Source organism: Macaca thibetana, chromosome 2 (genome assembly GCF_024542745.1).
Source record: "Macaca thibetana thibetana isolate TM-01 chromosome 2, ASM2454274v1, whole genome shotgun sequence".
NCBI classification, from domain to species: domain Eukaryota; kingdom Metazoa; phylum Chordata; class Mammalia; order Primates; family Cercopithecidae; genus Macaca; species Macaca thibetana.
The window spans coordinates 120,608,624-120,636,447 of record NC_065579.1 but is presented as its reverse complement, the minus strand read 5'-3'; the positions used below and the strand labels follow the sequence as shown (position 1 = coordinate 120,636,447).

Sequence of the window (27,824 nt, the reverse complement as noted above, 5' to 3'; positions counted from 1 at the left end):
GATAGGAAAGACTTAAAATACGTGGATCAAGACATAGGCAAGCTTTATCAGAAACTTGGTAATCCATTTGTAAGACTACCACAGATCAATTTAACCACTTATTTCCAAAACATAATTAGGATACACACTAAACTAATAAGATCAAAATGCTTTTCTAAGAATCATAACATTAACATAATTCCTTCCTACTATTGAAAAAAAAAAATCAATGAAACACATTTGAGGCCAAAGAATCATTAGAATGGTTATCATAGGCTGTCTTTAATGAGAGATTTGTAAAATAATAGACACTAGAGAAAGATAATTACTTGACCTCCCCCCAAAAAATCAGGATCAAATAAAAGCCTTCAAACAAATGAACTATATTCTTATATTTATCATATCTTAAAGCATTTTCATTCGATGAGGACACTATAGCACCAGGTGTAAGCTTAACAGAGGCAGAGCTGTCGGCAAAACCTAGGCTGCCTGACCACAAAGCCCTAGTCTGAACCACTATGCTCTGCAGCCTTCAGGAAACAGCAAATCTGACCCAAGAAGGCCATGAATAGAAGCCCAGACACAGTGAATTATAACACAGGATTAGAAAAGGAGAATGAAGGATTCCAAGATTCCCAGGGGAAAAGGGGACTCAGGACAAAAGACAGTATGTTTTCAAAGTTGTTATATTTAAAAATAATGCAAATAATGCCTTTTTCACATAGAAAAGGCAATTAGAAACTCCAAGAAAAAAAGATAAGCTCAAGCCCCAAATGTTGTAAATTAAATTGTAGCAACTGATAGAGTGCAAGAAAAGAAGGTCTATTTGACTCTGATGCTGATACCATCTCTCAGGGTGTAAGTCCCACACACACACAAAAATACAGCCTTAGCACACTACGTGGTCTGATCATTCATGAAGTCTTCTCAATAATACAAACACTAGTTCACCAGTACTCTACTTTTGGAATCAATACAGAAAAAGTATGAAAGAAGTGACTGAGGGTAAAAGACAGGATGAAATTGTCAACCCTCTCCACAATGTATAATGAAAGTATAGCTGAGAGAAGTCTTTCCAGAAAGTGAAATTTGCAGGTTAAGGAGGACAAGGTGGCAAAAAGAAAGCAACAGCCTCATCATGTCAAGAGAAAATTGTAAGATGTTGAAAGTTTGTAGGATAAGGAATAAACAAATATATGACTTAAAGTTTCTAAAATGACCAGAGGAATGAAATTTATAACTGGAATGCTAGAATGAAACAGGGTTGAGGAGGAAAATAATGTGAGCTTAATCACATCTTCCATCCCAAAGACTCAACAGACTTTATTTATTGACAAAATTTAAAACAGACATTTAAATATATTATCTGAAAGTACTGATGAAATAGGAACTAAAAATAAAAGTTAAAATTAATTTAAAAAAAAAAAAAAAAAAAAAGGGGCTACCTCTAGAGAGTGGAACCAGAATGGAGAGGGATGGGCAGGAGACTTGTTTTTCATCCTAAATCTTTCTACATTATTTGGGTTGTTACTAATTGCATATATTATTTTGATACAAGTTAACAATAAAAGAAATTAAATTTTAAATTTAACTTATTATTTTAGAAGATGACTTTAAAATTATGTATTTCATACAATGTCCAAATCTGGCATTTTAGTTTTTTGGTTTTTTAAAACAAACTTTCATAAAAGTTGCGTAAATAGTAGAGTTCACATATACACTGACTTCTCTAATGTTAATAACTTAACCAGAGTACCCTTACCAAAACCAGCTACCAATTTTGCTGCAATGCTAACAGCTAAATTACAGATTTTGAATGTTACCAGTTTTTCCCAAAATCTTTTCTGTTCCAGGATCAAATCTAGGATTCTACACCGCACTTACTTGTTTTGTCTCCTTAGTCTCCTCTTATTTGTGACAGTTCTTTCATCTTTCTTTATCACGACTTTGACAATTCTGTAAAATGTCTCTCAATTTGGGTTTGTTTGATGTTTTCTCATGAACACATTGAGATTATGCATCTTTGGCAAGAAGACCAAAGGAGTTACATTGTGTCCTTGGTGGATTATATTAGGGATGTATGATGTTAATATAATCTTATTACTGGTGATGTTAATCTTTATCACTTGGATAAAATAGCGACTGCCAGTCTTTCCAAATGTAAAATTACTATTTTCCCCTTTGTAAGTGATAAATAGCTTTGGGGAAATACTTCTAAACTATGATACTCATTTTTTAAAATAACTGACAAATAAAGATTATATATATTAAAGTGAGCAATATGATGATTTGATACACATTGTGTAATGATTACCACAATCCAATTAATTAACACATCCATCACTTTTCACACTGTACCTTAAATACTTGTTGATCCTATAACTGATCATTTGTACCCTTTGACCAACATCTCCCCATTTACCCACTCCCTAACCCCAGGGAACCATGGTTCTACTCTCTGCTTCTATGAATTTGACTTTCTTAGTTTACACATATAATACAGTATTTGTCTTTCTGTTACGACATTCATTTTTATACATTATGTTTACAGTTATCTTTTAGAGATGCATAGTGACATATTTCTGGATGAAATCACAATGTCTGGTATTTGCTTCAATATCATGCAGACGTGTGGGAAGTAGGCTTTGGTACAGATGGAACAACATGGCTCAAGAGCTGGTAACTGATGAGACTACAGGTATTCATTTTACTAATCTTTTTTGTGTTTCTTTAAATTTTTCCATGGTAAAAGTTTTAAAAAATTAGAACCTAAATAAATACAACTCCATGCACATATGTATCAAAAGATAACACAAATTTACCCATTCAGGTATCTTGATCAGAAAACACTATTATGCTTAAATTTTCATTTTCTAATTTGAATCTTTTTTTTTCCCCCCCCAAACAGTGCCAGGAAGCAACTCCCAAGTCCATGCTGAGGTTTTTGCCACCAACATTTAAAACACAGGCATTGTGCGCCCTCTAGTGTGATCTTCTGTAACGTGAGTTTTGCACTGAGAAGTTCAGTAACAAAAAGCAGAGTATATTCAAAAAGGGAAAAAAAAAAATCCTCTTCTCACAAAAATTTCTGCTTCTCCACTAGTCAATAAATTATCTGCTAGTTACTTGGCTATGTACCAAAACCACTTCAAGTCCAAAGATTATCAACGTTTTTCCACCTACTCTACTGTTTCTCAGAACACATCATGCAGCTCAGGGAACAAAAAAGGACAGAAGACTACAATCAGTCAAAACATTTTTAAGCACCCTTCATAAAGGCCAGATGAAAAAGGATGCGGAAATCAATATTAATGGCTAATTTAGAAGCCTCTCATTGTGTTCTGCCCATATAAACGGTTCCATTTCTATGCTTTAGAATCCTCTAACACTGAGAAATTGTGCTCCACTTCTCACTCAAGTCAAGATTTGGTTCACGTCTTGCAGATCTCCCATCACGTTATTTTCTTAGGATTTATTGAAAAATTCTATCAGTGAATTTATCTGTAAGACACAAACAGGAGGCAAAGTGTAACGAGAATCACAGGCTTTGGAATTATGCAGACTTGACCTCCAATTCCAGTCCTGCCACCTCCTAGTTGTATTACTTAATTTTTCTAAGCCTCTATTTATGATCTGTACAAATAGGCTAATGTCTTACAGTTTAAGGATTAGGAAAATATATGTAAAGTAAACGATCATAATTAGTATTCAAATTGTAACTATTTTCATTATGTGATCCCAAAGTAATCTGCAGCCAAGCAGTCGAACCCACAGATAAACATTTTAATTTCCTTTGAATGATTCCAATCACTATTTTTGAATTACACAATCTAAAAAACTAGATTTGACCTTCAAATTTAGTTTTCTTACATATACAGTTTCTTAATACTCCATATAAGATGGTGTTTATTCAGACAATAAGACAGTATACAGTAATGAGAACATCAAGGGTAATTGCTGACCCACACGGTATTCACCAGAGACAATTTGCACACACCTGATGAAGGATCTTCTTCATAAGTTGTTTTATTATTTTCACGTATCATTTCAAAACCTGTTTTGAATATATGAAACAGTTACAGGAGTAACTATAACTAGAAATGACAAAATTAAAATAAGAGCTATCTGTGGACAGCAGTAAATACGATAAGAAAAGAAAATCTCAATGGAAGTACAGAGAGTTTATCTGGTAGAAAACCATTAGCTTGTATAGGAATTAAGTGAGAACTCCACAATTCTTGCTAAATGTATCTGCAGATCTTAAATATCTAAGTACTTAAAACTGGTCTGCTTTTGAGAAGCAAGTATGATTAAGTCATCGGTTTGTTAAATATTTTCTGAGTGCTATGTTCCAGACACTCTTCTACGTGTTGGATTAAGAGTAGGAAACAAAGTGGGAGGCATCTGCCCTCCTGATGCATACATTCTAGTGGAGGGAAGACAGCAGTAATTAATTAATTTCTGAATAAGAAATGAAGGTAATTTCAAACATCGGTGCATGAAAAGGTAACAGGTAAGTGATCGGGTAACAGGTGAATGATCTATTTTAGCTGGAGTGATCACAGGAGGTCCCTCAGAGAAGAGGCACGTGAACTAACATCTAGATAAGGGAAAATCATGCAAACATGTGATAATATGCACTTATAAGCCACAGTTCTTCACGAACACTTCCATCAACACAGATTCCTTACACTTGCTTATTTCCTCTATTTATTTTTAATATCATGTACACTTCCAGTTTCCCCAAAATCCTGGCACTAACGCCTATCTAAAGGCTTAAAGACTACAGATATAAATATGATTATTCATTTTAAATATGTTTTTTCCTCCCCAGAAAAATGTATCTGTTAATAAAATGTAAAATACACAGCTCACCATAAAGGTTAAGTTCATGGATTCTGGAGTCCTCTGATCTCTTCCTTACCGGTAGGAGACCCTGGGCCAACCACAAACTTACCAAGCTTTAGTGTCTGTCAAGTAGGGATCGTGTTTTGGGCTACTGTGAGGATTATGTGAAATAATGTATGTAAAGAACTTAGCACAGTGACTGGAACATTCTAAGTACTTGGTAAATGTCATTTATTTCCATTTAAAATGACACACATTTTTGAGGTGTTTACATATGAATATATCAATATAAGAGGGATTCTGAGATTTTAACTTTAAAATCAAAACTATATATAAAAGCAAATAACTCAGAAGTAAATTCATGTCTTCAAAATAATTTCAGTGAGATCACCAAATGATTTTTAAAGATGAGTTTCCATACTGGTGCCCAAAAGAACAAAGGCAGCAGAAAAAAAAAAATGAACAGACATTTCCATTTACAAAGGAGAATGACCAAAAACAAGTACTCATGGATGCCCACATGTGGGCTGAAGCTACAGACGTATGAAATGGTCTTCTCTCTGAAGAGATGAAACTTTAGCTGGAAGGGAAGGGACAGAATATGGCAGATCCTGTGGGGTGACTCAGTAACGGTAGTCACACTGCCCCCAGTCCACCCTTTGCCTCACTTCATCTACTACACTGAAAAGCTCATACTCAACTTCCCAATCCCCACGCAACTCAGAAAGGCCCTGATATACCGTCTGTCCCAGGAAAGTTTTTGTTTTCGAGATAAACAAAAGGACAGATAAAGTTAGTACTGCCTCATGCCCTTCCCCTTCTTCATGTCTGGAATGGAACTATGATGCCTGAAAGTAGAGCAGACATTTTGTGACCATGAGTCAATTAGCCAGAGCATTAAAGTTAGCCAGGCAAAATGAAAAAGCTGGATTCTCCTTGCCCTCATCTAATCAGTACACCAGCCTTAGAATGATCATCTTCAGATTTGTTAGAAAAGGAAAAAACAGAAAACTTCTTTGGTGAAACTACTGCAGTCAAATTTTCTGTTATTTGCAGCCTAAATGCAATCCAAATGGACTCACGAAGATGAAGAAAGAGGATATTTCACATGGGATGAAAACCACAAAGGAACAACAACAAAGAGCTACTTCTCAACACTATGGTTTATGATCACAACGTTTAAATAAAGAATTAAGAGATAATTTCCACCTGTATCCAATAGCTTCCAATGTGTTTACAGTGAAGCATCATATTATTGCATTCACATTCCACACACCAAATACACAGGAACTGGTGCCCCTTTAGGACAACATGGCCAACATGCAACAATGGAAATATGCAGCATTTTCAAGTCACTTCACAGCATAAATGAAATTTGTCCAAGGAAGGAAAAAAGTAAATAGCAGCTGGTTTCATGTAAACGAAACATGAGAAACTATGCACTGAATGGCTAGACTAATACTTCCACATTAAGATAATTTTACTCAATTGTTCTTCCTAAAAATGTTTGCTTATTTAAGAGATGATGAAACACTAGAGGCTAAAGCCCAGGTTTGAGGAGTAATGATTTTAGGTTCTTGAATTAAAGAATGAATCAAATGAACCAGCACTCATTCTTCACAGAACATCTCTCCAGTAAAGTTACAATAATGTAAATGCAATTAAGTGACTCATTTTATAAACCTCTATGATAAAAGAGGAAATTTCATTTTCATTTGTTTAATATTTCCATCAAAAAGAATGTCTCATTACACATTTACTGAAAGCCTGAATAATAAAACAATGGACAAATTCCAAGAGCAAACAGGGACTTTTTTCTTTTCCCATGAAGCTAGCATTATGGAATTTTAACAGATGTTCTATTTGGTCATAGTTAATAAAATGAATTATGTAGGATTAACATAAGGTTCAATATGTTTGCATTGGATTTTAACTGAAAAACAATTTCACATTAGAAGTTTGGAAAGATTTTGAAACACTTTTTTCCCTTTTCAGTAGAAGTGCTAAGATGAAGAAAATAAATGAATAATTATAGCACTTACTTCTTTTCCAATAAAATCAGACTTATAAAAACTACTTTTTCAAGGTTTAAGAAGACTGGAATCTTAGAAAAGTATATACCCTTTGGTATTTCATCACCCGTCTCATGCAAAGATCATAGTAATGTAGCATATCAAAAGCCTGATTCAATACTCTACATAACTCCAAGCCCTCTTAGAGCTCCCTCACCTTTCTGAAATGATCATGATGTCAGGCAGCTTCTGAACAAAAATAAGTCAAACTTAAAGCAGTGAAGAACAACAAGTATTCACTGAGTGCTCACTGTGTAGAAGATATTATCCTAGAGTCTGTGCACCCTACAAGGAGGTAAACACCCAGTGGCTGTTTTCAAGAGGACTAATATGCTATCTGGAAAGATAAGCCACAATTCTAAGGACAAACTGAAAGAGAACGAGGTAAATCAAAGAAAACAATTTCACACAAACATACACAGAGACAGATACACAGCACTGATACAAGGAGGGGGAAAACTGTCCCTTATGAGATAGGACTGGTTTTTTTCCTCTTTTACAATCATGATAAGCAGGAAATAGTACATAGAGCCTTAAGGACAGTAAAGATGCAACAGAAGTTCTGGTGATAGTTGGTTGGTAACATTTTTCAGTGGAAAACATCCAAGTGGTGCAATCTCCGTAAGAATAAGTCAAAAATGAACAATCATGGAATTTTCCCAACGCACTTCCATTAGGAATCTTGATCAGCTCGATCATCAATTAGGGTAACTTTACTTCATTATACCAGTATGCTGTTTTTCCTACAGAAGTAGCCAGTGAATATAAAATCAACTGCAGGTTGCAATTTGTTACAATTATAGAGATGCCTCTCAATAAGACATTTGAATACAACGCTTTCATTATAGCTGGAAAGCTTTACAAGCAGTAACAATTGTCTGGCCTCTCATTCAAACACAGCAATTGTTAGTCATCAACACGTCTGAATGCAGACAGATCAAGGTTGCATCCCCGTTGAAGAACCTAACAACTTAAAGGCAGGTTTAATTTCCAAATCTCCTAGCAGGCTATACTGCTATCACAGCCGCCTTCTAGAACTGCTGTAAAGGTACAAAGGTATCAATGAGAACAGTATGCAAAGTTCCTAGCACACCTGGACTCAGATTAGTAAACTTGTCAGGAGCAGATGGCTGGTAAGGGACAGAGCTGCATTCCACACTTAGGTGTTTTATCAGTCCATTCTCACAATGCTATAAAGATACTACCTGAGACTGAGTAATTTATAAAGGAAAGAGGTTTGCCTCACAGTTTGCATGGCTGAGGAGCCTCAGGCAACTTACAATCATGGCAGAAGGCAAAGGGGAAGCAAGGCACGTCTTACATGGCAGCAGGAGAGAGAGAGTACGAAGGGGGAACTGCCAAACACTTTTAAAACCATCAGCTCTTGTGAGAACTCTCTCACTATCATCAGACGAGTATGAGGGAAACCGCCCATCCAACCACCTTCCATCAGGTCCCTCCCCTGCCACGTGGGGATTACAATTCAAGATGAGATTTAGGTGGGGACACAGAGCCAAACCATATCAGGTGTCCTTCACTGTTAATGCTCTTTCAGTTACCAGAGTACTAATCATCCTAGTTAACATTTCCTGAGCACATACTATGTGACAGGCACTATAGAAAGCACTTCCCCTGGATCCCCTCATTAAATTCTCACAAGAATTTGGGGAAGTTTCAAATCATCGGTTCACAGGAAAGTAAATAAGACTGTTCTCAGATATATGTTACTATGTCCACTCTTACTTGTAATTAAAATTAGAACTACAATGACATCATTTTTTTATCTTTAAGACTGCTAGTCCATAGATGAGGCAGGGGAAAACAGAAAGCTCCTACGTTGTTGGCAAGTGTCAATTGGTACTTCCCTAAAGGGCAATTTGGCATTATCTACCAAAATTACAAATGCCCATACCTTTTGTGAAGTAATTCTACTTTTGGTATGTAACCTGCAAACATTCAACCATGTATAACGTGACACAGGAACAGTATCACTCACCGCAGCATGTCTGTAATGTCCACCAATAGGGAAATGTTAAATAAACTATGGTTTGTTTACACAATGGACTACTATGCAATCATTATAAAAGACAGTGCTCTTTGTGAAGTGATATAAATCATCTCCAAAATAAAGTAGGTTAGAAAGCAGCAACAAAAAATACAGAAGATCAAGGATAGAGTGGCTCTGGAAAAACACTAAGCAGGCAGACAGCAGAACCAGGAAGGAGACTTTGGAGGACAGTCCTTGAAGCTTGATTCCTGAAGGTTCCCGTTTCCAGCCACTGGATTTAGGGGAATCCCTGCTGCTTAGCATGGATATTAAGGGAAAACAAGTCTGACAAGCTGCTATATCCACTTTTGAGTAAACTAGTAAGAGTGATGATTTTTGCACCTAAAGACTGGGGGCTTCAATGAACTTACTGAACAGATTGAATTCCTTGTTTGGCATGCCTGACTGCTTGCAGCAAAACTAGGGTGGGGAGAATAACCCTCACCTATCTCAAATCTCTTTAGGAGCATCTACCAAAAAGAAGCCAGGAGTTATTTGTTATTAAAATGGCCACATCTTGCCATTGGGACAGCTCCAACCAGCTTCTAACCTTCAGGTTTCTGCAGACAGGAGTCAGACACCAGCAATTTATCCTCCAGACTCCAGGGGACACATGCCGGGCTCTTTTAAGGGTGTTTCCCAAATTCTCCACTCCAGTCCCTGGCAAACAGCTGAGAGCAAGAGGTTCAACTCCTCCCCCAGGCAAATACCCCACTTTGTGCTCTCTTGCAGGCCCTCACTTGGCTTGGTTATGAAAACCCCAATTCTGCTTCAATAAGCAAGCCACACACATGTACTTTCACACCCTTGTGGTTCTGCTCTTGCTGTTCTGCCTATATCCTTAACTACTTCTGCCACTCCTTCAACAATTAAGAGTCATTTTATGCTAATTGAGCACCACTCAAGCATTGCTCCTTCTGTAACCCCAGCTGCATCTTGTATATACTTATCATTACAGTGCTTATAACACTGCACTGTAAAGTGTCTACTTCCCTCTTTGTTTCCCTGCCAGAAAGTGAATCCTTCAGGGCAGAAGTGCTCCTTGTAGTGCCCCAAGACCCAGTAGGCACTCCAAAAAGGACTGCTGAGTGAAATTTGTGGACAAAAGACATCTGCTAAGTTTAACTTATTCCTACTTCTTTTGAAACAATTTGCTTTACTCTGCTTTCTTCCTCTATAAAAAGTCCTTCTAATTTACGTCCAAGAGTATGAGGCTGCTCTCCATAAAATTTTCAGGCCAACTGCATCTGAAATCATCCTGGTTATGAAAGCAGCTATGATTTTGCTCCCCACTTTCATCTTACTGCAGTAATAACACTGCACCAGCATGCTTGAGCACATTTAATTTGGCAAAGATCATGAGAAAAATGAACACTGAAAGGATGAGGTAAACAGTGTAATCTGCTGACCTTGCTTAGACTCCATCTAAAATTCACAGTAACTAAAATAATTTCAGAGAATGTAAGGGATAAGCATGCAATCTCCACAAACATCAAATGCAGGGGAAAAAAAAAAGTGTGACAACATTCACACAATCTAAAGAACACAGAATCTATCTTATAATGCATGGACTCAAACTTCAATCTCATTCTAATGGGCAACTGCTAGGGAGAGAAAACTAGTTTAAGGAAAAAATTGCATACAGAATAAACATATACGTTTCCAGGTGATTCTCACTAAGGTTTTTATGTATTTTCTTATTGAAACAACAAACACGCTCTTGGCAAAAAGATTTTATATTGGTGCCAGAATAAAGTAAGAACCTAATGCAAAAAAATTCTGCTTAAAGCAGATGTTATCACTTCTTATTTTTCTCATTTTGAGAAGCAGCTATGTTTCATTCGGCAATAATTCTTCTCTCATTCTATCAGAGAATCTGTACAAAAGCAACACCTCAACTAAAATCAAGTCTGAAGGATCTTTTATAAATACGTATAATGCAGAAGACCTCAATTAAATTTCCAACAAAACGCTGCCATTTTGAGTAAACAAAGTCATCTCAGTAAGGTCACACTACTTTCAAGGATTGCAGGCTAGAAATTAATTACTAGCATGACATATGTCAAAACAAATTTTTTAAAGAACAGAACACAGCTGCAACCATGTGTTTATCTGTTTGTATGCAAAACCAGTATTCTCCAGCATGTAAATATATTCATTTATTCAGCATCTCTCAGAAAAATAAAAAAGGCTTATTGCCTCTCTTTTTCCTGTACCCAGGTGAAATCTGAGTAAGTAACACGTTTAGAAAGAAACTAAGTACAGAGTGAATATACAGTATGGGTGCCATTTCCCAAAGGCACAAGTCATCGCCACAGAATTAACTAATTTTGAAACATTAGGTTTGCCTTAAAAATAAGTTCTTCAAAGATCTACACCAAGTAGATTGTGAACCTGTGAAAACCAAAGCTTTAAGTCACATGTAACAGTGCTGGTATGTCATAAAGAAGACTGCACTCTCTAGTTAAAAACAAAAAACTACCTGAGAATAACATGAGGGATTTCAATGAATTTCAGTATTCGGTCAAATACGGCAATATTTAACTATTATGTTTCAGTATCCCAGAACCTCCAAATAGAAAACGCAGACACAGAGCAGACGTATGCAGGTTCTCACTTTTATTTTCTCTAACAGAAAATTGTGTCCCAAACCAGACTTCTCTTATATCTCATCTATCTGAAAACGAACTTTTGAACTTCAAGATAGTCTCTTCTATGTGAAGCAAAGATTATAACACACTTCTTTTTTTTCTTTTTTTCCTTTTTGGAGACAGGGTCTGTCACCCAGGCTGGAGTGCAGTGGCACAATTACGGCTCACTGCAGCCTCAACATCCCAGGCTCAAGCAGTCCTCCCACCTCGGCCTCCCAAGTAGCTGGGATTACAGGCACCACCACGCCCAGCTAGTTTTCGTATTTGTTATAGAGACAGGGTCTCACAGTGTTGCCCAGGCTGGTCTTAAACTCCTGGGCTCAAACAATCCACCCACCTCCACCTACCAAAATGCTGGGATTACAGGCTTGAGTCACCATGCCTGGCCTATATCATGCTCTTGCAGTAATATACTAAAACTACTTACTGATCGTAAACTTTTGCTCTTTCAACCAAACAGAACAAAAGAAAATTTCCCATGTGCTGAATCACAGAAATTTAGAGTTAGAAGGCAAAGAGAGGTGAAGTGGCTTCCCCTGGGATACACTGCTCTCTGAATCACCTGCAGTGCCAGGACTCCAGTCCAGACTGAACTTCCCAGCTCATCATATTTTGTTATCAAGAAGCCAAGGGCTCACTGCCTGATACGGACTTTTGAGACACCCACCTCTTAGACCAGCGGTCCCCAACCTTTTTGGCACCAGGAACAGGTTTTGTGGAAGACAATTTTTCCATGGACCAGTGGGGTGGGGTGGGTGGTTTCAGGATGAAACTGTTCCACCTAAGATGTTCCACCTCCAATCATCATGCCTTAGATTCTCATAAGGAGAACACAACCAAGATCCCTTGCATGTGCAGTTCACAATAAGGTTCGTGTTCCTATGCGAATCTAATGCTGCTGCTGATCTGACAGGAGGCAGAGCTCAGGTGGTAATGATCACTCACCTGCTGCTCACCTCCTGCTGTGTGGCTCAGTTCCTAACAGGCCACAGACCAGTACCAGTCCACAGCCCTGGGGTTGGGGTCCCTGTCTTAGAATGCTTATTTCATTACAAATTTTTCATTAGTTCCTCATAATTCAGTAATTAACTTGGTATCTTACCCTCAGTAGTTCTTTTTTTTTTTGGAGACAGAGTCTCGCTCTTGTTGCCCTGTTGCCCAGGCTGGAATCCAGTGGCGCGATCTTGGCTCACTGTAACCTCTGCCTCCCAAGTTCAAGCAATTCTCCTGCCTCAGCCTCCTGAGTAACTGGGATTACAGGTGCCCACCACTTGGCTAATATTTGTATTTTTTTTTTCTTTTTTTTTTTTTTGAGACGGAGTCTCACTCTGTCGCCCAGGCTGGAGTGCAGTGGCCAGATCTCAGCTCACTGCAAGCGCCGCCTCCCGGGTTCCCGCCATTCTCCTGCCTCAGCCTCCCGAGTAGCTGGGACCACAGGCGCCGCCACCTCGCCCGGCTAATTTTTTGTGTTTTTAGTAGAGACGGGGTTTCGCCGTGTTAGCCAGGATGGTCTCGATCTCCTGACCTTGTGATCCGCCCGTCTCAGCCTCCCAAAGTGCTGGGATTACAGGCTTGAGCCACCACGCCCGGCCAATATTTGTATTTTTAGTAGAGATGGGGTTTCGCCATGTTGGCCAGGTTGGTTTCGAACTCCTCACCTCAGGTGATCCTTCTGCCTCGGCCTCCCAAAGTGCTGGGGTTACAGGCGTGAGCCACCACACACGGCCTGAAGTTATTTCTTAATACATCAACAGTAAGAGACATTTTTTAGCCACCCTGGAATAACAAGTCAGTTACATCATGGGCCATTCTGACCATTGAAATTGCTCTTCTGCCAAACCCGTTCTACTCATTCTTTCAAATGTAAAAACTGAGAAAACTTAACAGAAAAGCGACAATAATTTCCCTTTTTGATTTTTTAAACCAAGTTTCTCCAAATATATTTCTAACTGTTAAGTAGTGTAAATTTACCGAACAAAGCACATCATTCTTTTGTACTTCAATATTGGAAAGTAAGTGACTTACCTCTCTTAAAACTGTGCTTTTATAGCCTCGATACAACCCTTGGATACCCTGAAACAAACAAACAGCCAAGAGTTCAGAAAGAATGGCAGAGATTTCTGAAGGACGTTCTGTATACAGCAGATCTACCTGCTCTTGTTTGAGTTCTAGAACATTCACAATTGTCACAGTTCTATAAGAGGTTAATGATTCTAAACTGGCCTAAGGTACATAACTTATACCTTATATAACTTATATACCTTTATAACCAGCTCCTAAGGGAGCTCAGATTAGCTTCCTTTGAAATAGGAACATCTCTAACAATAAAACTGACTACATATTTACTTACTTTTAGTTGCTATTATTCTACTAAATATTAGTAATAGTACTTAATTGCTGTAACATGTCTTCTCTTGAAAAAAATATTTGAGATGCTTTAAATACATTTCCAAAAGCAAATGCACACAAATGCCAATTATCCTTTTGTATATAAACAGAATTATATTTATAGCTTCAAACATCAGAAAGTCATTCATAATCTCCCAAAGTAGTGGTCAATATTTCCAAACAAACCTGTATTAACCATCCACATATTTCATTAAGGAAGCTATAGTAGCTTCATCTCATTTGTACAATTAATATTCAATGTCTCCTCACCTAGGTAACAGACTATTACAAATAACTTTTCTAAAATCAACACTCATGGAAAATTTCCATGTGATTCTCATGTTTTTTTTTTTTTTGTTTTTTTTTTTTAAAAGACTTCTATAAAAACTATAAAAGAAAGCAACTAAATGCTCTCTAGTCACATGGCCAGGAAAAACAATTTCTGACTGACAGTTTCAAATGCATCAGTAAAAGAAGCTACATTTTGGTATAAACGTTATGACACTGGTTACTGTCATCAGTCCAGTACTATATCTCTTCCATGGACCTAAAATACTATAGTGATGTTTTAATATAGTATTTTCTTCATTTTACATATTTACAATTTGTTTCACATCTGATTCCAGAGGAACTGCAGGAAGATTACAATTCAGGACACATATACTGTGGAGACACTCAATGTTATGCTTAGAAATTTGAAAAACATTTAAATGAAAATACTCAAAAACCAATAAAAGGCAAAGATAATCTTAGCAAAAAATTACTACAACTGGACATTAAATTTAGCTCTAAAGTTTTCTCTCAGGCTGTCAGGATGAAGTCCACAGTGCTCATATGAGCTACTATAAAATCTTAATAAAGAAAAGAAGAGCTTAAAAAACACATCTCACCTCTTCATATAAGATGTTAGAAAAAATCTGAAATGTTTTTGTAGAAGCAGATACCTGTGCCCTCTGCTTAACCACTTCAGATGGAACTCGAATCAGGCAGGCAACCTAAAAGACAAATTTAATTATATCCTAAAAAGTAAATAACTGCTATAAAAACTGAAATTTTTTGGTAAGCAAAAATTATAGTAAAAAGGTATAATATGGAGGCTTACTGCAAGATGTCAAAAAACCTTGTCAAAAAACCTTTCCTGGCTTGTCCTATATAGATTCTCCCACCTCCTGCCAGATGTTCCAAGAACATTTGTCTATAAGCCTCCCAACGGCGAGAAGCACATTTACTCATTTCGAATCCCCAACGCCCAGAACTGCATCTGGCACATGACATTTCAAACATGCGTGATGAAAGATGAACCAGAGGAACCTCTGCTTTACTGGAAGTAATGCACACATCCGTAGAGGCAAGCTGACCATCAGCTGGTACCCACTCTTCCATCCCTCACCAACTCCAGCCCCCACAACTCTCGATCATGCAGCAACTGAAAAGGGACTCCCAGCACTCTTGTACACTCTCCTCCAGCATTCCAGCAGACGTGGGTCATCCTCACAGCTACTGGCCAATATGTGATTCTAATATCACCCTTGCTGACATGCTGAGGCCGGGTATATGTCACCTCAAATCCACACTGCCAGGATTTTACCTTACCCTACATAAAGGTAATTTACTTATTTTCAGAAAGAGGAACAATAAAAAATTCGTCAAACCCAAAGGAACTCTGCCCACAAAAGGAAAGAAGGCAAGGTTGGAGAAAGGGTGGCAAGGTACAGGGAGGGAGACGTGTAAACATATTTTAAACATTTTAATGGAAGTCCTGTATTCAAGCCTCTATGGACCTAACAGTCTGCAAAGATAAAAACTTTTTCTGCAACTTAGATTTCACACATGTAACCTTGAACACCAAAGTTATGGTACTCGGGAGGCTGAGACAGGAAGGTAGCTTGAGCCCAGGAGTTCAAGACTAGCCTGCAAGAAATGTAAGAAAGCTGTCCCACCAGGCCGAGCACGGTGGCTCAAGCCTGTAATCCCAGCACTTTGGGAGGCCGAGATGGGCGGATCACGAGGTCAAGAGATCGAGACCATCCTGGCTAACACGGTGAAACTCCATCTCTACTAAAAAATACAAAAAAACTAGCCAGGCCCGGTGGCGGGCGCCTGTAGTCCCAGCTACTCGGGAGGCTGAGGCAGGAGAATGGCATGAACCCAGGAGGCGGCGCTTGCAGTGAGCTGAGATCCGGCCACTGCACTCCAGCCTGGGCGACAGAGCAAGACTCCGTCTCAAAAAAAAAAAAAAAAAAAAAAAACTGTCCCACCAAATAGAGTACACAACTCAAAGAGGTTTGTCCCTTCTGATCTGTATTCTCCTGATTCCTAATCAGAGATCAGTACTCAATTTGGATATTACATAAGGCTTTGTCTGTCCAAAACTAAATGGTTCTAAAGCATGGCTCTACAGCAAATTTATAATGTAAAAGACCAAGTAGAAAATATTTTACAGTTTGCAAGCCACATGGTCTCTGTCGCAACTGTTCAGCTATGCTGTTTTAGCACAAAAGAAGCTATACATATATATAATGTATATATTATATATGTATAGATTAATATATATATTAATTTATATATAATAAATTGTTTGGCTATGTTCCAATAAAATGATATTTACAAAAACAGGCGACAGCTTGCCAACCCCTACACTAAGAGAATTAGCCTTGGCAAAAGCAGACTGGGCACAGAACAGATAAAAGCCCCAGCACCCCATGACAAGTGGGACAAAGATGCCATGTGACGTGATTTTAGACGTCATGAAGTCAGCTAACACGGGCATATCGCCTCTAAAGCTAGGAAGTAACAATGCTTCATGCAGATGCATTACAACAAAGGGTATGGTTATGGTAACAAAGGATCCATTACCTGAAGTTATTTTTCTACCAAAACTGACAAGATTTACAAAACAATATAATCTGATTTCCATTTCTTCATTCACCGAACATTTGAATGCTTCTTATGCATAAAGCTGTCTATAACTTGGGCCAACATATCTTTCCACCCAGTCTCCCTTTAAACTTATCTAATTCAGTTCAAGAAATACATATGGAGCCAGATACTACACAAGCCACTCCACGACAAAGAAGACTAAGATGATGCCCTGGCCTCAAAGAACCCATAAATACATATCAATAATTTCAATAACATATGGCCAAAAAGCGAGGGGGGGGGGGAAGAAAGATTATGGGAAATGTGGAGGAGGGGTATTTAGTCCAACCCCCACATTCAGAGAAACTGCCCAAGATTACGCCATTATAGAACCTTCCAGATGAGCCAGAATGAGCTGGTAAGAAAGGTAGGAAGGTCACAGTGGGAAGAGCGAACAATAAAAGAAAGTACATAAATGGCCGGGCACGGTAGCTCACGCCTGTAATCCCAGCACTTTGGGAGGCCGAGGCGGGTGGATCACAAGGTCAGGAGATCGAGACCATCCTGGCTAACACGGTGAAACCGTGTCTCTACTAAAAATACAAAAAATTAGCCAGGTGTGGTGGCGGGCGCCTGTAGTCCCAGCTACTCGAGAGGCTGAGGCAGGAAAATGGCATGAACCCGGGAGGCAGAGCTTGCAGTGAACAGAGATTGCACCACTGCACTCCAGCCTGGGCGACTGAGCGAGACTCTGTCTCAAAAAAAAGAAAGTACGTAAATACAAAAGCAGGGTGTCTAGGGGCATCAGCGGCAGCCCCACCAACACAGTATTCCAAAGCTGGCAGCCGCCCACATGGTTCCGTATTACCAAAGTAGCAAGTGCAAGGTCAGGAGTAATGACAAGTAAGACTGGACAGACAAGGCCCTGTATACCACGCTAAGGGGCTGGAACTTCATTCCATAGTCAGTGGGAACATTGAAAAAGCTGAAGCAGAGGAATGACGACGTGTGCTTAGGGAGATCCCTCTGGCCGCAGTGCACAGGACAGCTGGAGGGTGGAGTGGGGAGAAAGGCAAGAAGCAAACTCGGACCAAGAGCCAGAAGGCAGGAGATGGGTTACAAGATTGCTATAGCAGTTCTATAAGAGGTCTGGAAATGAATATGGCTCAGAGAAGGTCAAATCTGAGGAAAAATTCAGGAGTAAAATGCACTGGACCTGGTCACCGACAGGAGGTTAAGGAGTGAAGAAGTAGGGAGACAGTAAGATGCTTCTGTTTCTGCTTTGGATAATGGGCATATGGTGGTCCCATAACATGAGATTAGGAGTCCAGGGAAGAAGAGGGGAGGTAAGTTCAGACTGCACAATGCTGAGTAGAAGTCTGGGGGACACGTAAGGGGCTATGTCCAGCCAAGTAATGAAAATATAGTTATAAAACTAGAAAATAACAGGGTTGCGAAAATAGTAACACCCAAAGAGAGAGCCAAAAAGGAAGATCAAAAGCCAATAATGGGACCCTGGGAACATCAATTTTTGAAAGGCAAGCAACAGTGGGAAGGGGTACATGGTGTTGCCAGGCACATCTGCCTTCTCTGGCTGCCCAGCTTCTGACTCTCATGTGTTGGGGGCTTCCCAGTTAGGAAAAACAAAGGGAGTCAGTCTCTCCCCTCCTGCCCTGGCAGGAGGACCACAATCAGGTGAGTTAGGTCCGACTAATCAAACACTCCTGTCCAGGGGTCTGATTCTAGAGCTATGCTGGCAAATATGTAGGCCACTAGCCCATGAGGCTACAGAGCACTTGAAAAGTGGCTAGTACAATTAAGATGTTCTATAAGTGTTAAATGACAGATTTTGAAAACTTGGTATAAAAAAATTAATGTAAAATATCCTGCTACTAATTCTTTAAAAAAAAGAAAAAGAAAAGAGAGATGAGGTCTCACTATGTTGCCCAGGCTGGCCTTGAACTCCTGGGCTCAAGCGATTCTCCCACCTTGGCCTCCTGAGTAGATGGTGCCACCATTCCCAATTAATAATTATTTTACATTAATTTTACAGTGAAATCTAAATACCAAGGATGTGTTTGGTTTAATAAAAGATGTTATTAAAGTTCATCCCAGCAGATGTTTTCACCTTTTTTAATGTGGCTATTAGAAAAGATAAAATTTCACCTGCATCTTACATTATGTCTCCATTGAACAGTGCTGTTTGGAGCAACTGGGAAAGCTAAACATTCATTTACAGAAATAACTGCTTTTTTAGATGCAAGCACCAGGACCATGACTATAAATGACATTTAATTGTCACTTAAGTGATTTGGTGACAGGCAGTTCAACTTTTAGTCCAGAACCTCAAAGTGAACAAGCAGCCAGGCTCTTCCTATCCTTCTGCCCAGCCACCCAGCTCCCTGGCTTCTCATCCTTAGGCCTCCTGACTCTCAGATAAAAGACAGCTGTTATGTCCCTCAGTACCACCTCATCACACAACAGAGTTCAAGGCAGGAAGAACGGGCCTCCTCTCTTTTCTCAGATGCCCCCCAGCAGACATTTCCTTGCATGTGTTAGCCAGAGTTGTATGATGTGGCCACCCCTTGTTAGGGAGGTGGAGGATATCTAGATCTAGCAAAGCGTTAGGAACATGGGACACAAACCAAATCAGCATTCTGTGGGCAAAGGAGAAGTGGAAGGCAACAGTGTCTGCCAATCTTCAAAAAAATATTCTTCATTCCATAAGTTAGCCAGGATCAATGTTGATGGCAAGCAACCAAGCACCCTACTTGATGTGCAAGGGGGCCAGAAGCCTCAAATGGCGATTGGCAGAGGAACGCATCAAGAGTCTCCAGCAGCGCACATATGAGGGTTTCCAATGTTCACCAGTATTGTTTCCATAGAGTGGCTGGGGTGGGAGATCCATTATGGTCAATTCATAAGGTATTGAGGGAGATGAGCAAGTGTAGACTACCGTCAGGGGAAGGTGGCTAGGTGTTAGGAGATGGGTTCAGAGTGAAGAGGGCCACAGGGTCAAGGAATAGTCTGGTTTTACTTAAGACAGTCGATATGTGCACATACGATGGGGGAAAGTGCTCTCAGCAAGACAAAGGTTGATAACCTAGGAAAGAAGTGAAATAATACATGAAGACCCCACAGGAAATAAAAAAAGGCAGAGTCAGAAGCCCGAGCCCATGCTTCTCCATCTGTGACTACCTCCCTTTACCAGGCCCACCCCTCAGCCTCGGGGCCACTCCTGCATCAAAACGGGATCTTTCATTCAGGGTTCAACTCCAGGGAGGAATGAGCAGTGGTCTGGCTGAGGGTCTGCAGCCCTAGACTGTGTCCCCAGTTCTGCAAGTGAATTCCCGAGTGTTTCCCTGGCCTTCCAGGTCTTTTTTTTTTTTTTAATTCATTTCAAAATTAAGAAAACTGACAAATAATAATGCATATATTTATACAATTAGATGCATATATGTATAATTTTTCTTACTTGACTTGGACCAAATTTTTATGGTATCTTTTTAGGTCCTTATTTCTATAATTCTTAATTTTCCAAAATTATACCTTATCTAACCTCAAAAGATTCCCTCCCTTCTGAATTCTTAATTCCCACATAAGCTTTCTTATCTGACATTTTTTACTTATTAACTTACACCATATAGTTTGTAAAATATATTTCCTCTTCTACTAAACCGTAAGCACCCTGAGAGCAAGAAGACGGTATGCACCAAACTTACTAATCAGCTGGTGTATTATTTTATGTTGAAAGCAAATGAAACTAGCCAGGAGGAAAGGAATCAGCAAAAAAAAAACAAACAAACAAAAAAAAAACCCATCAATTCCACAGAAATGACTTCTCCATACTTTAGAATTTACATATAAATATACATAGAAACAGGGTGTCGTTCTGTCACCCAGACTGGAGTAAGGTGGCATGGTCATAGCTCACTGAAGCCTCAGTCCTGGGCCCAAGTGATCCTCCCATCTCAGCCTCCTGTGGAGCTGGGACTACGGATGTGCTAATTTTTTCATCTTTTGGTAGAGACAGGATCTTGCTATGTTGCCCAGGATGGTCCCAAACTCCTGGCCTCAAGTGATCCACCTGCCTCAGCCTCCCAAAGCACTGGAATTACAGGCGGGAGCCACCACATCCAGCCTAATTTTTTTTTTTGCCTCTACACATATTTATTGTCTATACATATACTTATGTAAAGAGTAGGGAAAAAACACAGTAGAATTACAGATGTTTCTTTTCTACCTACCTATATTTTCTAAATTCTCTACAATTCACATTTATTATTATTTCATAAGTTTTTAACATAATTTCAAAGAAAAAAGTATTTATTATGGACCAAAGATTTTAAGTGAGAGAGAAAAATAAAATAAAAGGGCTAATTTAAAATATGCTTTTAGATGGCAACCTATTAGCCTTGATAAAAATTACATATTATAAATTTAGTAGCAATAAATCCACAAAAACAGATTAAAACTGCTTACCAGTAAGGCCTAAAATTGGGTATAAGTCCAATGAAACCTACATGAACCTAAAAGGACAGCTCCCAGCATCTAAAACTCATTAAAGAAATGAAAATAAATAAATAAGAGAAAGAAAAGGGTATACTAACTCTTTGCATTTTTCAATTCAAGAGGTCAAGAGTGAAATCCGACCCCAATATGTCAAGAAAATAGGAATTGTCTACTTCTGTGGCTTGGTATAAATATTTATGGAACTTCATGCTTCATAACCCTCCATGTTCTTACTATTATGTTTTTAGTTCTTAAAAATACAGATGCAGAAGAAAAACCTTGAAAAGGCTCTCTGATAAAAAAATCAATCTAACTAGTCAAGGGGTACAAAGCACCCAGCATGGCTTCCTGACTTCTGCTGGGTGACAACTGCAGCATAAGAGACACGCTACAAAGTAACGCTTCTGCTTCCTCCAGTACCTCCGGAGCCTTCCATTTGGTTTTCTATTAACTCTGATCCTTCTTAGATTTGAATTTGAGCTACAACAGAGTATTTCACTGCACAAGAACAAAAACATGTTACAGTATTATGGTTCTATGAAAGGAAATAAAGGGAATGTCATCTGTGGGTCTCTTGGTAAATTCATTCTGCAGAGCATTCTTTCCTCATAAATCTGGGGTTCAGTATGAATCCATGACACAGGAATGGGGGCATTTTCACTAAACCCAAGAATGTTTTATATGTTAAAGTTCTATCTAAAAACAAGAACTACTAAGGTTTTCCATAAAAAAAAAAAAAAAAAAAAAAAAATCATGCTCCCTCCATACTTTATCAAAATCAAAATGCAATGCTGGCCTCCTTCAACACGCCAAAATATGATGAAACCTTAGATTAAAATGTTGATTAAATCATGATGCTGCTACCAAGATTTTTCTTCCTTTGACATAAATAAAACCTTTTCTGCTGTTTTTAACTGACTGCTGCAACCAAGGACTGAATGTTTCCTTTTGGTATTTATTAAATGAAACACCAAGAACCAGGTGCACCTGCATGCTGTCCCTGCTACTCAGGGAGGTAAAGACAGGAGGATCACTTGAGGCCACAAGTTTGAAGCCAGCCTAGGCCACCTATGAGACCCTGTCTCTTTAAGCAAAAACAAAAACCCGAGATGCAACACTACAAATCATAAAACTAAGTGTCTGAAAAGGAAAAAATTACATTGAACTTTGGCCTCACTTTAGGTACTGAGTGGAGGAAGAGAGAGATGGATGCTACTAAAATCTCTGGTTCTTTCATTGCCATAGCCAAGTTCCCGTCCTTCAGCACATCACCACTGGGGTTTTACAATTGCACCCTGTCCTCTCGCTCTGGAAACGCTCTTCAAAGTCCCTGAGTATCTCCAATAATACCTTTTATTAACATTACATCTTCTCCCCAACTATTTCAACATAGTTCACAAAAAAAATCTGATTTAAGATTTTTCTCCCAGAAACTCCATCAACTACCTGCAAATATTCCTCTGATATTAGAAGCTAATTATGTCAGCATTTTACATATAAATCAATCTGAGATCACAGAAGTTGCTGAAGGTCAGAGAGCTACTTAGCTCAGGAAGTATGGGTGAAACCCAAGTCTTCTGATTATCATCTCCAGAATTATTTTTCAATAAAGATGTCATACTTACACACATCTAATGCACTTAAAGGTTCAAGGTTTAATTTCAGCTAATGCTTCATGTTTCAACAGGCAACTCTATAACCAATTCAATAGAAATTTAACAATACACTGAACAGAGCCAGTCAAAGCTTCATCATATTCAAAGCAAAAGCTACTTTGGACTTTACAGAGCAAACTCAATGTGGCAAATTAGTAAGACGGGGGGTCAGGGAGAGACCCCAGGAAACTATAAAGATTTCTGAAATGCAATTTGCTTACTTGTACTTCATTTCCACATTCTCTTTGTAATTCCCAAAATTCTCTTTAGAAAGGTTTCCAATTAAGAATATTTAACATCTCTTTCTATACCATCATTTAAAAATCAAAAACCTCTACAACAGTTCCATTTGTGTGTCAAGTCTGCCATCTTCTGCTGATAAATGGAATAACAGCTGTTGACAAAACCAATTTACAAATCCTAACTTACACTCCTTAGATTTTAATTTTTACCTACTTACGTTGGGACCTATGTTCATTAAACCTTTCTCCCTTCTAAGACTCTTTCTAATCACGCAAATAAGTTCAATCGTTGTAGGTATTAGTCTTCCCTCGTCTGACAAGACTGCTGGCGCGGATAATCCAGACTACACAGGGAAGTCTTCTCAATGAAAATAACTCTACCAACGCTTAGCCCCTGTGTCTAAAATTTGTTCACAGAATTTTACACAACCCAAAAGATTAGCCTTAAATGGCTTTTTTGCTTTTGTACTTTTCCATAACAGAAATGAGCCATGATTTCACAGGAGGTGACAAACGCCCCATGGATGGATTTATAGATTCCCACCAATACAAAAATCTGAACGTGGAGGAGGTGGCAATGGTGACTGTATTTGCTTCCTACTGTTGCTCTAACAAATCACCACACATTTAGTGGCTTAAAACACAAGCTTATTGTCTATAATTCTGAAGGTATGAATTCCAAAATGGGTCTTCCTGAGCTAAGATCGAGATATGTCAGTCAGGCAGTATGCCTTCGGGAAGCTGCAAGGGAGCATCGGCTTCCTGATTTCTTGGGCTCCCCTGTACTCCTTGGTTTGTGGCCCCTCGCTCTATCTTTGGACCAGTCGTATAGCGTCTTCAGCTCTCTGACCCCCGCTCCCCTCTCCTAAGGACCCCAGTGATTAGACTGGGCCCACCTGGATAATCCAGAAAACTCTTTCCACTTCTCTTTTTTTCTTTTTTGAGACGGAGTCTCGCTCTGTCACCCAGGCTGGAATGCAGTGGCACGACCTGCAAGCTCCGCCTCCCAGGTTCACGCCATTCTCCTGCCTCAGCCTCCTGAGTAGCTGGGACTACAGGTGCCCACCACCACGCCTGGCTAATTTTTTTCTGTGGTTTTTTTTTTTTTAGTAGAGACGGGGTTTCACCGTGTTGGCCAGGATGGTCTCAATCTCCTGACCTAATGATCCAACCGCCTCAGCCTCCCAAAGTGCTAGGATTACAGGCCACCATGCCCAGCCCCTACCTCAACATTCTTAACTGTATCTGCCAAATCTCTTTCTCATGTATGGAAACACATTCACAGATTTGGGGACCAGGACATATTTATTGGGCGGGGGGGGGGGCATTATTTTGCCTACCACAGTAACCAATGGCAAATTTTGGAACCTAATGTTTTAAGAAACCAGTGATGTGAATCCTTACTGCACAAGTAGTATACTTATCGCTACTTCTGCCATTTTTTAAATACTACACAAAAAAGAAAACAAGAGGTGCTCCTTGAAGTACACACAGAGATATTTATCTAATTACTTATTCTGCAATGGCGTTTTATTGTTAGCTGGGAATAATAATAGCTGGGACACTAGGAGCACATCACTAAACTTCTTTGAATTTCAATTTCCTCTTCTTCTGAACTGATACCCTTCCCAAAACCAGGAAATTCTAAAAACGTGCCACATTCAGCAACTTGTGTGAAATGGGGCTAGACCCAATGTTTATTCAACATTTTGTGTGTCAGATGCTAGGCTGGACACTTTGTAAGTGCTGTATAATTTCATCCTTGTAAGAACTGTGACTGGGATGGCATTAATCCTATTTTTCCAAGATGAGGAAAACAGCATTTCAGTGAAGGCAAGTAAATAGCCTACAGACAAATACGTGGACAAGTCACAAATCTGACCCTGATCTGTGTAACTTGACGGCCCATGTTCCATACCATACTACCTCCCTACAGACATCCTCAAATACTCCCTAGTTATTTAACAGATGGATCCAACTAACTTATATGCTTCTCAAAAACAGGGATCAAATTTCTTATCTGGTGTCTCTTAGCACCTATTAATAGTATTAGATATACAACAGGCACTCAAATATTGAAAAGCACACAATCACAAACCAAAGCAAATAAGTGACAGGGGCATTTAGTTCAAGAATCCTCATCTTAACAAGGCAATATTTTGGGAAATAAAGGTTTGTCACTGACAGAGTTCAGGTTTGCTTGGAAGTGGCTAATCCTAACCTCCTTTGGTATTTTGGTCCTTTGAGAGCAGTATTCAGTTTTTCCATTTACAATGTAGTGGCAATAACTGACCAAGTTTCACTCCTGTGGCTCAGAAGCATTTCTTCAACTGCATCATCCTATATGAAAATCATATTGTGCCTATAAAGCTCAACTTAATTGTGTTCTATAAACTGATGCAGATCTTAAATAAAAAGTTAACAGAGTTTCCCTTCCCTTTTGTCCACTAACTAAATAAAACAATCAATGAAATACTCTCTCCCAGATCATGAATCAATATCATCTGAACTAACACTGCATACTATATTAGAAAAAGAAAATCCATACAACAGAAAACAATCTGAAATATGTTAGAAAAGGAAGTCATCGAGAAACTGGGGGTGGAGACATAGCTGGGGTACGATGTTCCTTTCTAAAGGCCTCCCTGATAAATCTCTTCAGCACATTCAATAGATGAATAACTACAAGCAAGGTCATCACCACACACAGGTAATGCCAAGCCAGGGCAAGCCCTGACCCTCCCCTGTCCTGACCGTCTCTCTCTTTCGTCTTCTTCCCCTCTCTGTGTGTGAGCTCAGCGTCAGATGGCTGGGCCCACTGACAAGATGGGGCATGTTTATTCAACTTAGCTCGGCAGACTCCATTGGAGAATTCAAGCAGGTGCACAACACACAGAGACACAACAAACTAAAAGGCAACCAGGATGAAAAACGCACTGAAGGATGTCGCTGGAAGGGCTCCTGAAAGAATGATCATCTTTCCGCCAGCTCCATCTCTTTAACATCTCTTGAATTCACTCTCTCCCTCTGCATCCCTCTGCCCAGGCTGTGGTTCTCTCCTGGGGATTCCTTTAATAGCCCCTTATCTCCAGAAAGCTGCCAGGGGACTCTCTTAAAATTACAAGTCTGATCAAAAGATAAAAGCCCCAATCCTTACTATAGCAGGCAAGGCCCTATAGCTCTCAGCCCCTGCTTCACCTCAGGGTGACCCCATCACACTGTGCTCTAACTATATGGAACTTAAAACTACCTAACAAGGGCTTTTTAGAACTCCAATACTCCTCCTTGCACCCACCCACCTAACAAACTATCCTATTCTAAATGCAAGATAATAAAGTTGTACTATAACTGAGACTCCTGCTAAATGAGTAGATTTTTGCTGCCCTGCCACAAAAACAAAACAAAAAGAGTCATTATGTGACATGATGGATATGTTGACTTACTTCACTGCGGCAACTATTTTATTATCTATATGTATCCCACATCATGTTGTATACCTTAAATAGATACACAATTTTTTTAATGAATTAAATTAAACGCAGCTTAAAGGCTGGCTATTCTGTGAGGTTTTTTCTGAATTAATACCCATCCATCTACCCCAATCCAGAGAAAACCAACCACTCCTTCCCTTCAGCCTCTCACTCTACCTTGTACAGATGCTCAATTTATGACAGGGTTATATCCCAATAAACCCATCCTAAGTTGAAAACATTTCAAGTTGAAATTGCATGTGATACCCCTAACCTATGGAATATCATTGCTTTAGCCTCACCTCCCTAAAACTTGCTCAGAATACTTACACCAGCGTAGCTGACTGGGACGTGCACTGCCCAGCACTGCCAGAGAGCATCTCATCACCTATTACCACCTATCGCTAGCCCAGGAAAAGATCAAAACGCAAAATCTGAAATACAGTTTCTACTGAATGCATCTCATTCTTGCACCATCGTAAAGTCATTTAAGTAGAACCATCGTAAGTCAGGGACCATCTATAGTTCCTTTTCTTAAAATGCCTGTAACACTATAGTGCACTTACATATCCATCTCCGTTTCTAGATAGCAAGCATCTAAAACGCAGTATCTTATCCTGTCATTTCATCCCCAATGCCTGGAACATATTAGGGACTTCAGATCTACATTCACACCACTAGGTAAGGACAATAAAAGTGGTGAAGGAATCTAGGATGAGCTGAACAAAAGCAACCTATTACAAAAAGGAACCAAAGACGTACAAATGAGGAAATAATACAAAATAAAAGGAGTCTGGAAAACAAGTTGTTTTTTATACTGTTGACATAATTTTTCATGTAATTCTGATGGTTTAGGGTTGCTAAGAAGGAATTTAAAAGTCTGCCTGCCTTATGTATTTAATGACCTGAAGGAAGACTCCCAGACACACTGAAAAAGGCAACAGACATGAAAACAGGGTGAAAGGTCCCCATAATACATGGATGTGCTTAGACACATCAAACAAAAAAGTGTTTGAGTGCACTCAGGTATCTGGCAGTTCTGTTTCAGCTTCTGTGTTTCCTGGTAGTAGTTATATACTCATACCTTCATTCATCTTTATA

The 27,824-nt window shown here is 39.2% G+C and overlaps 1 protein-coding gene across 7 annotated transcripts in view; it reads right to left on the bottom strand.

Annotated features, from left to right (window-relative positions):
* The window catches only part of SLC25A26 (solute carrier family 25 member 26), a 161,897-nt gene that overhangs the window by 104,733 nt on the left and 29,340 nt on the right, over positions 1-27,824 (bottom strand). For all 7 annotated transcript variants that reach the window (XM_050781311.1, XM_050781312.1, XM_050781308.1 and 4 more), the window contains 2 exons: positions 14,876-14,980; positions 13,623-13,670 (listed from right to left, as the gene is read on the bottom strand). In XM_050781311.1, coding sequence (XP_050637268.1) covers positions 13,623-13,670; positions 14,876-14,980 — 153 coding nt within the window. The remainder of the gene's footprint in view (positions 1-13,622; positions 13,671-14,875; positions 14,981-27,824) is intronic.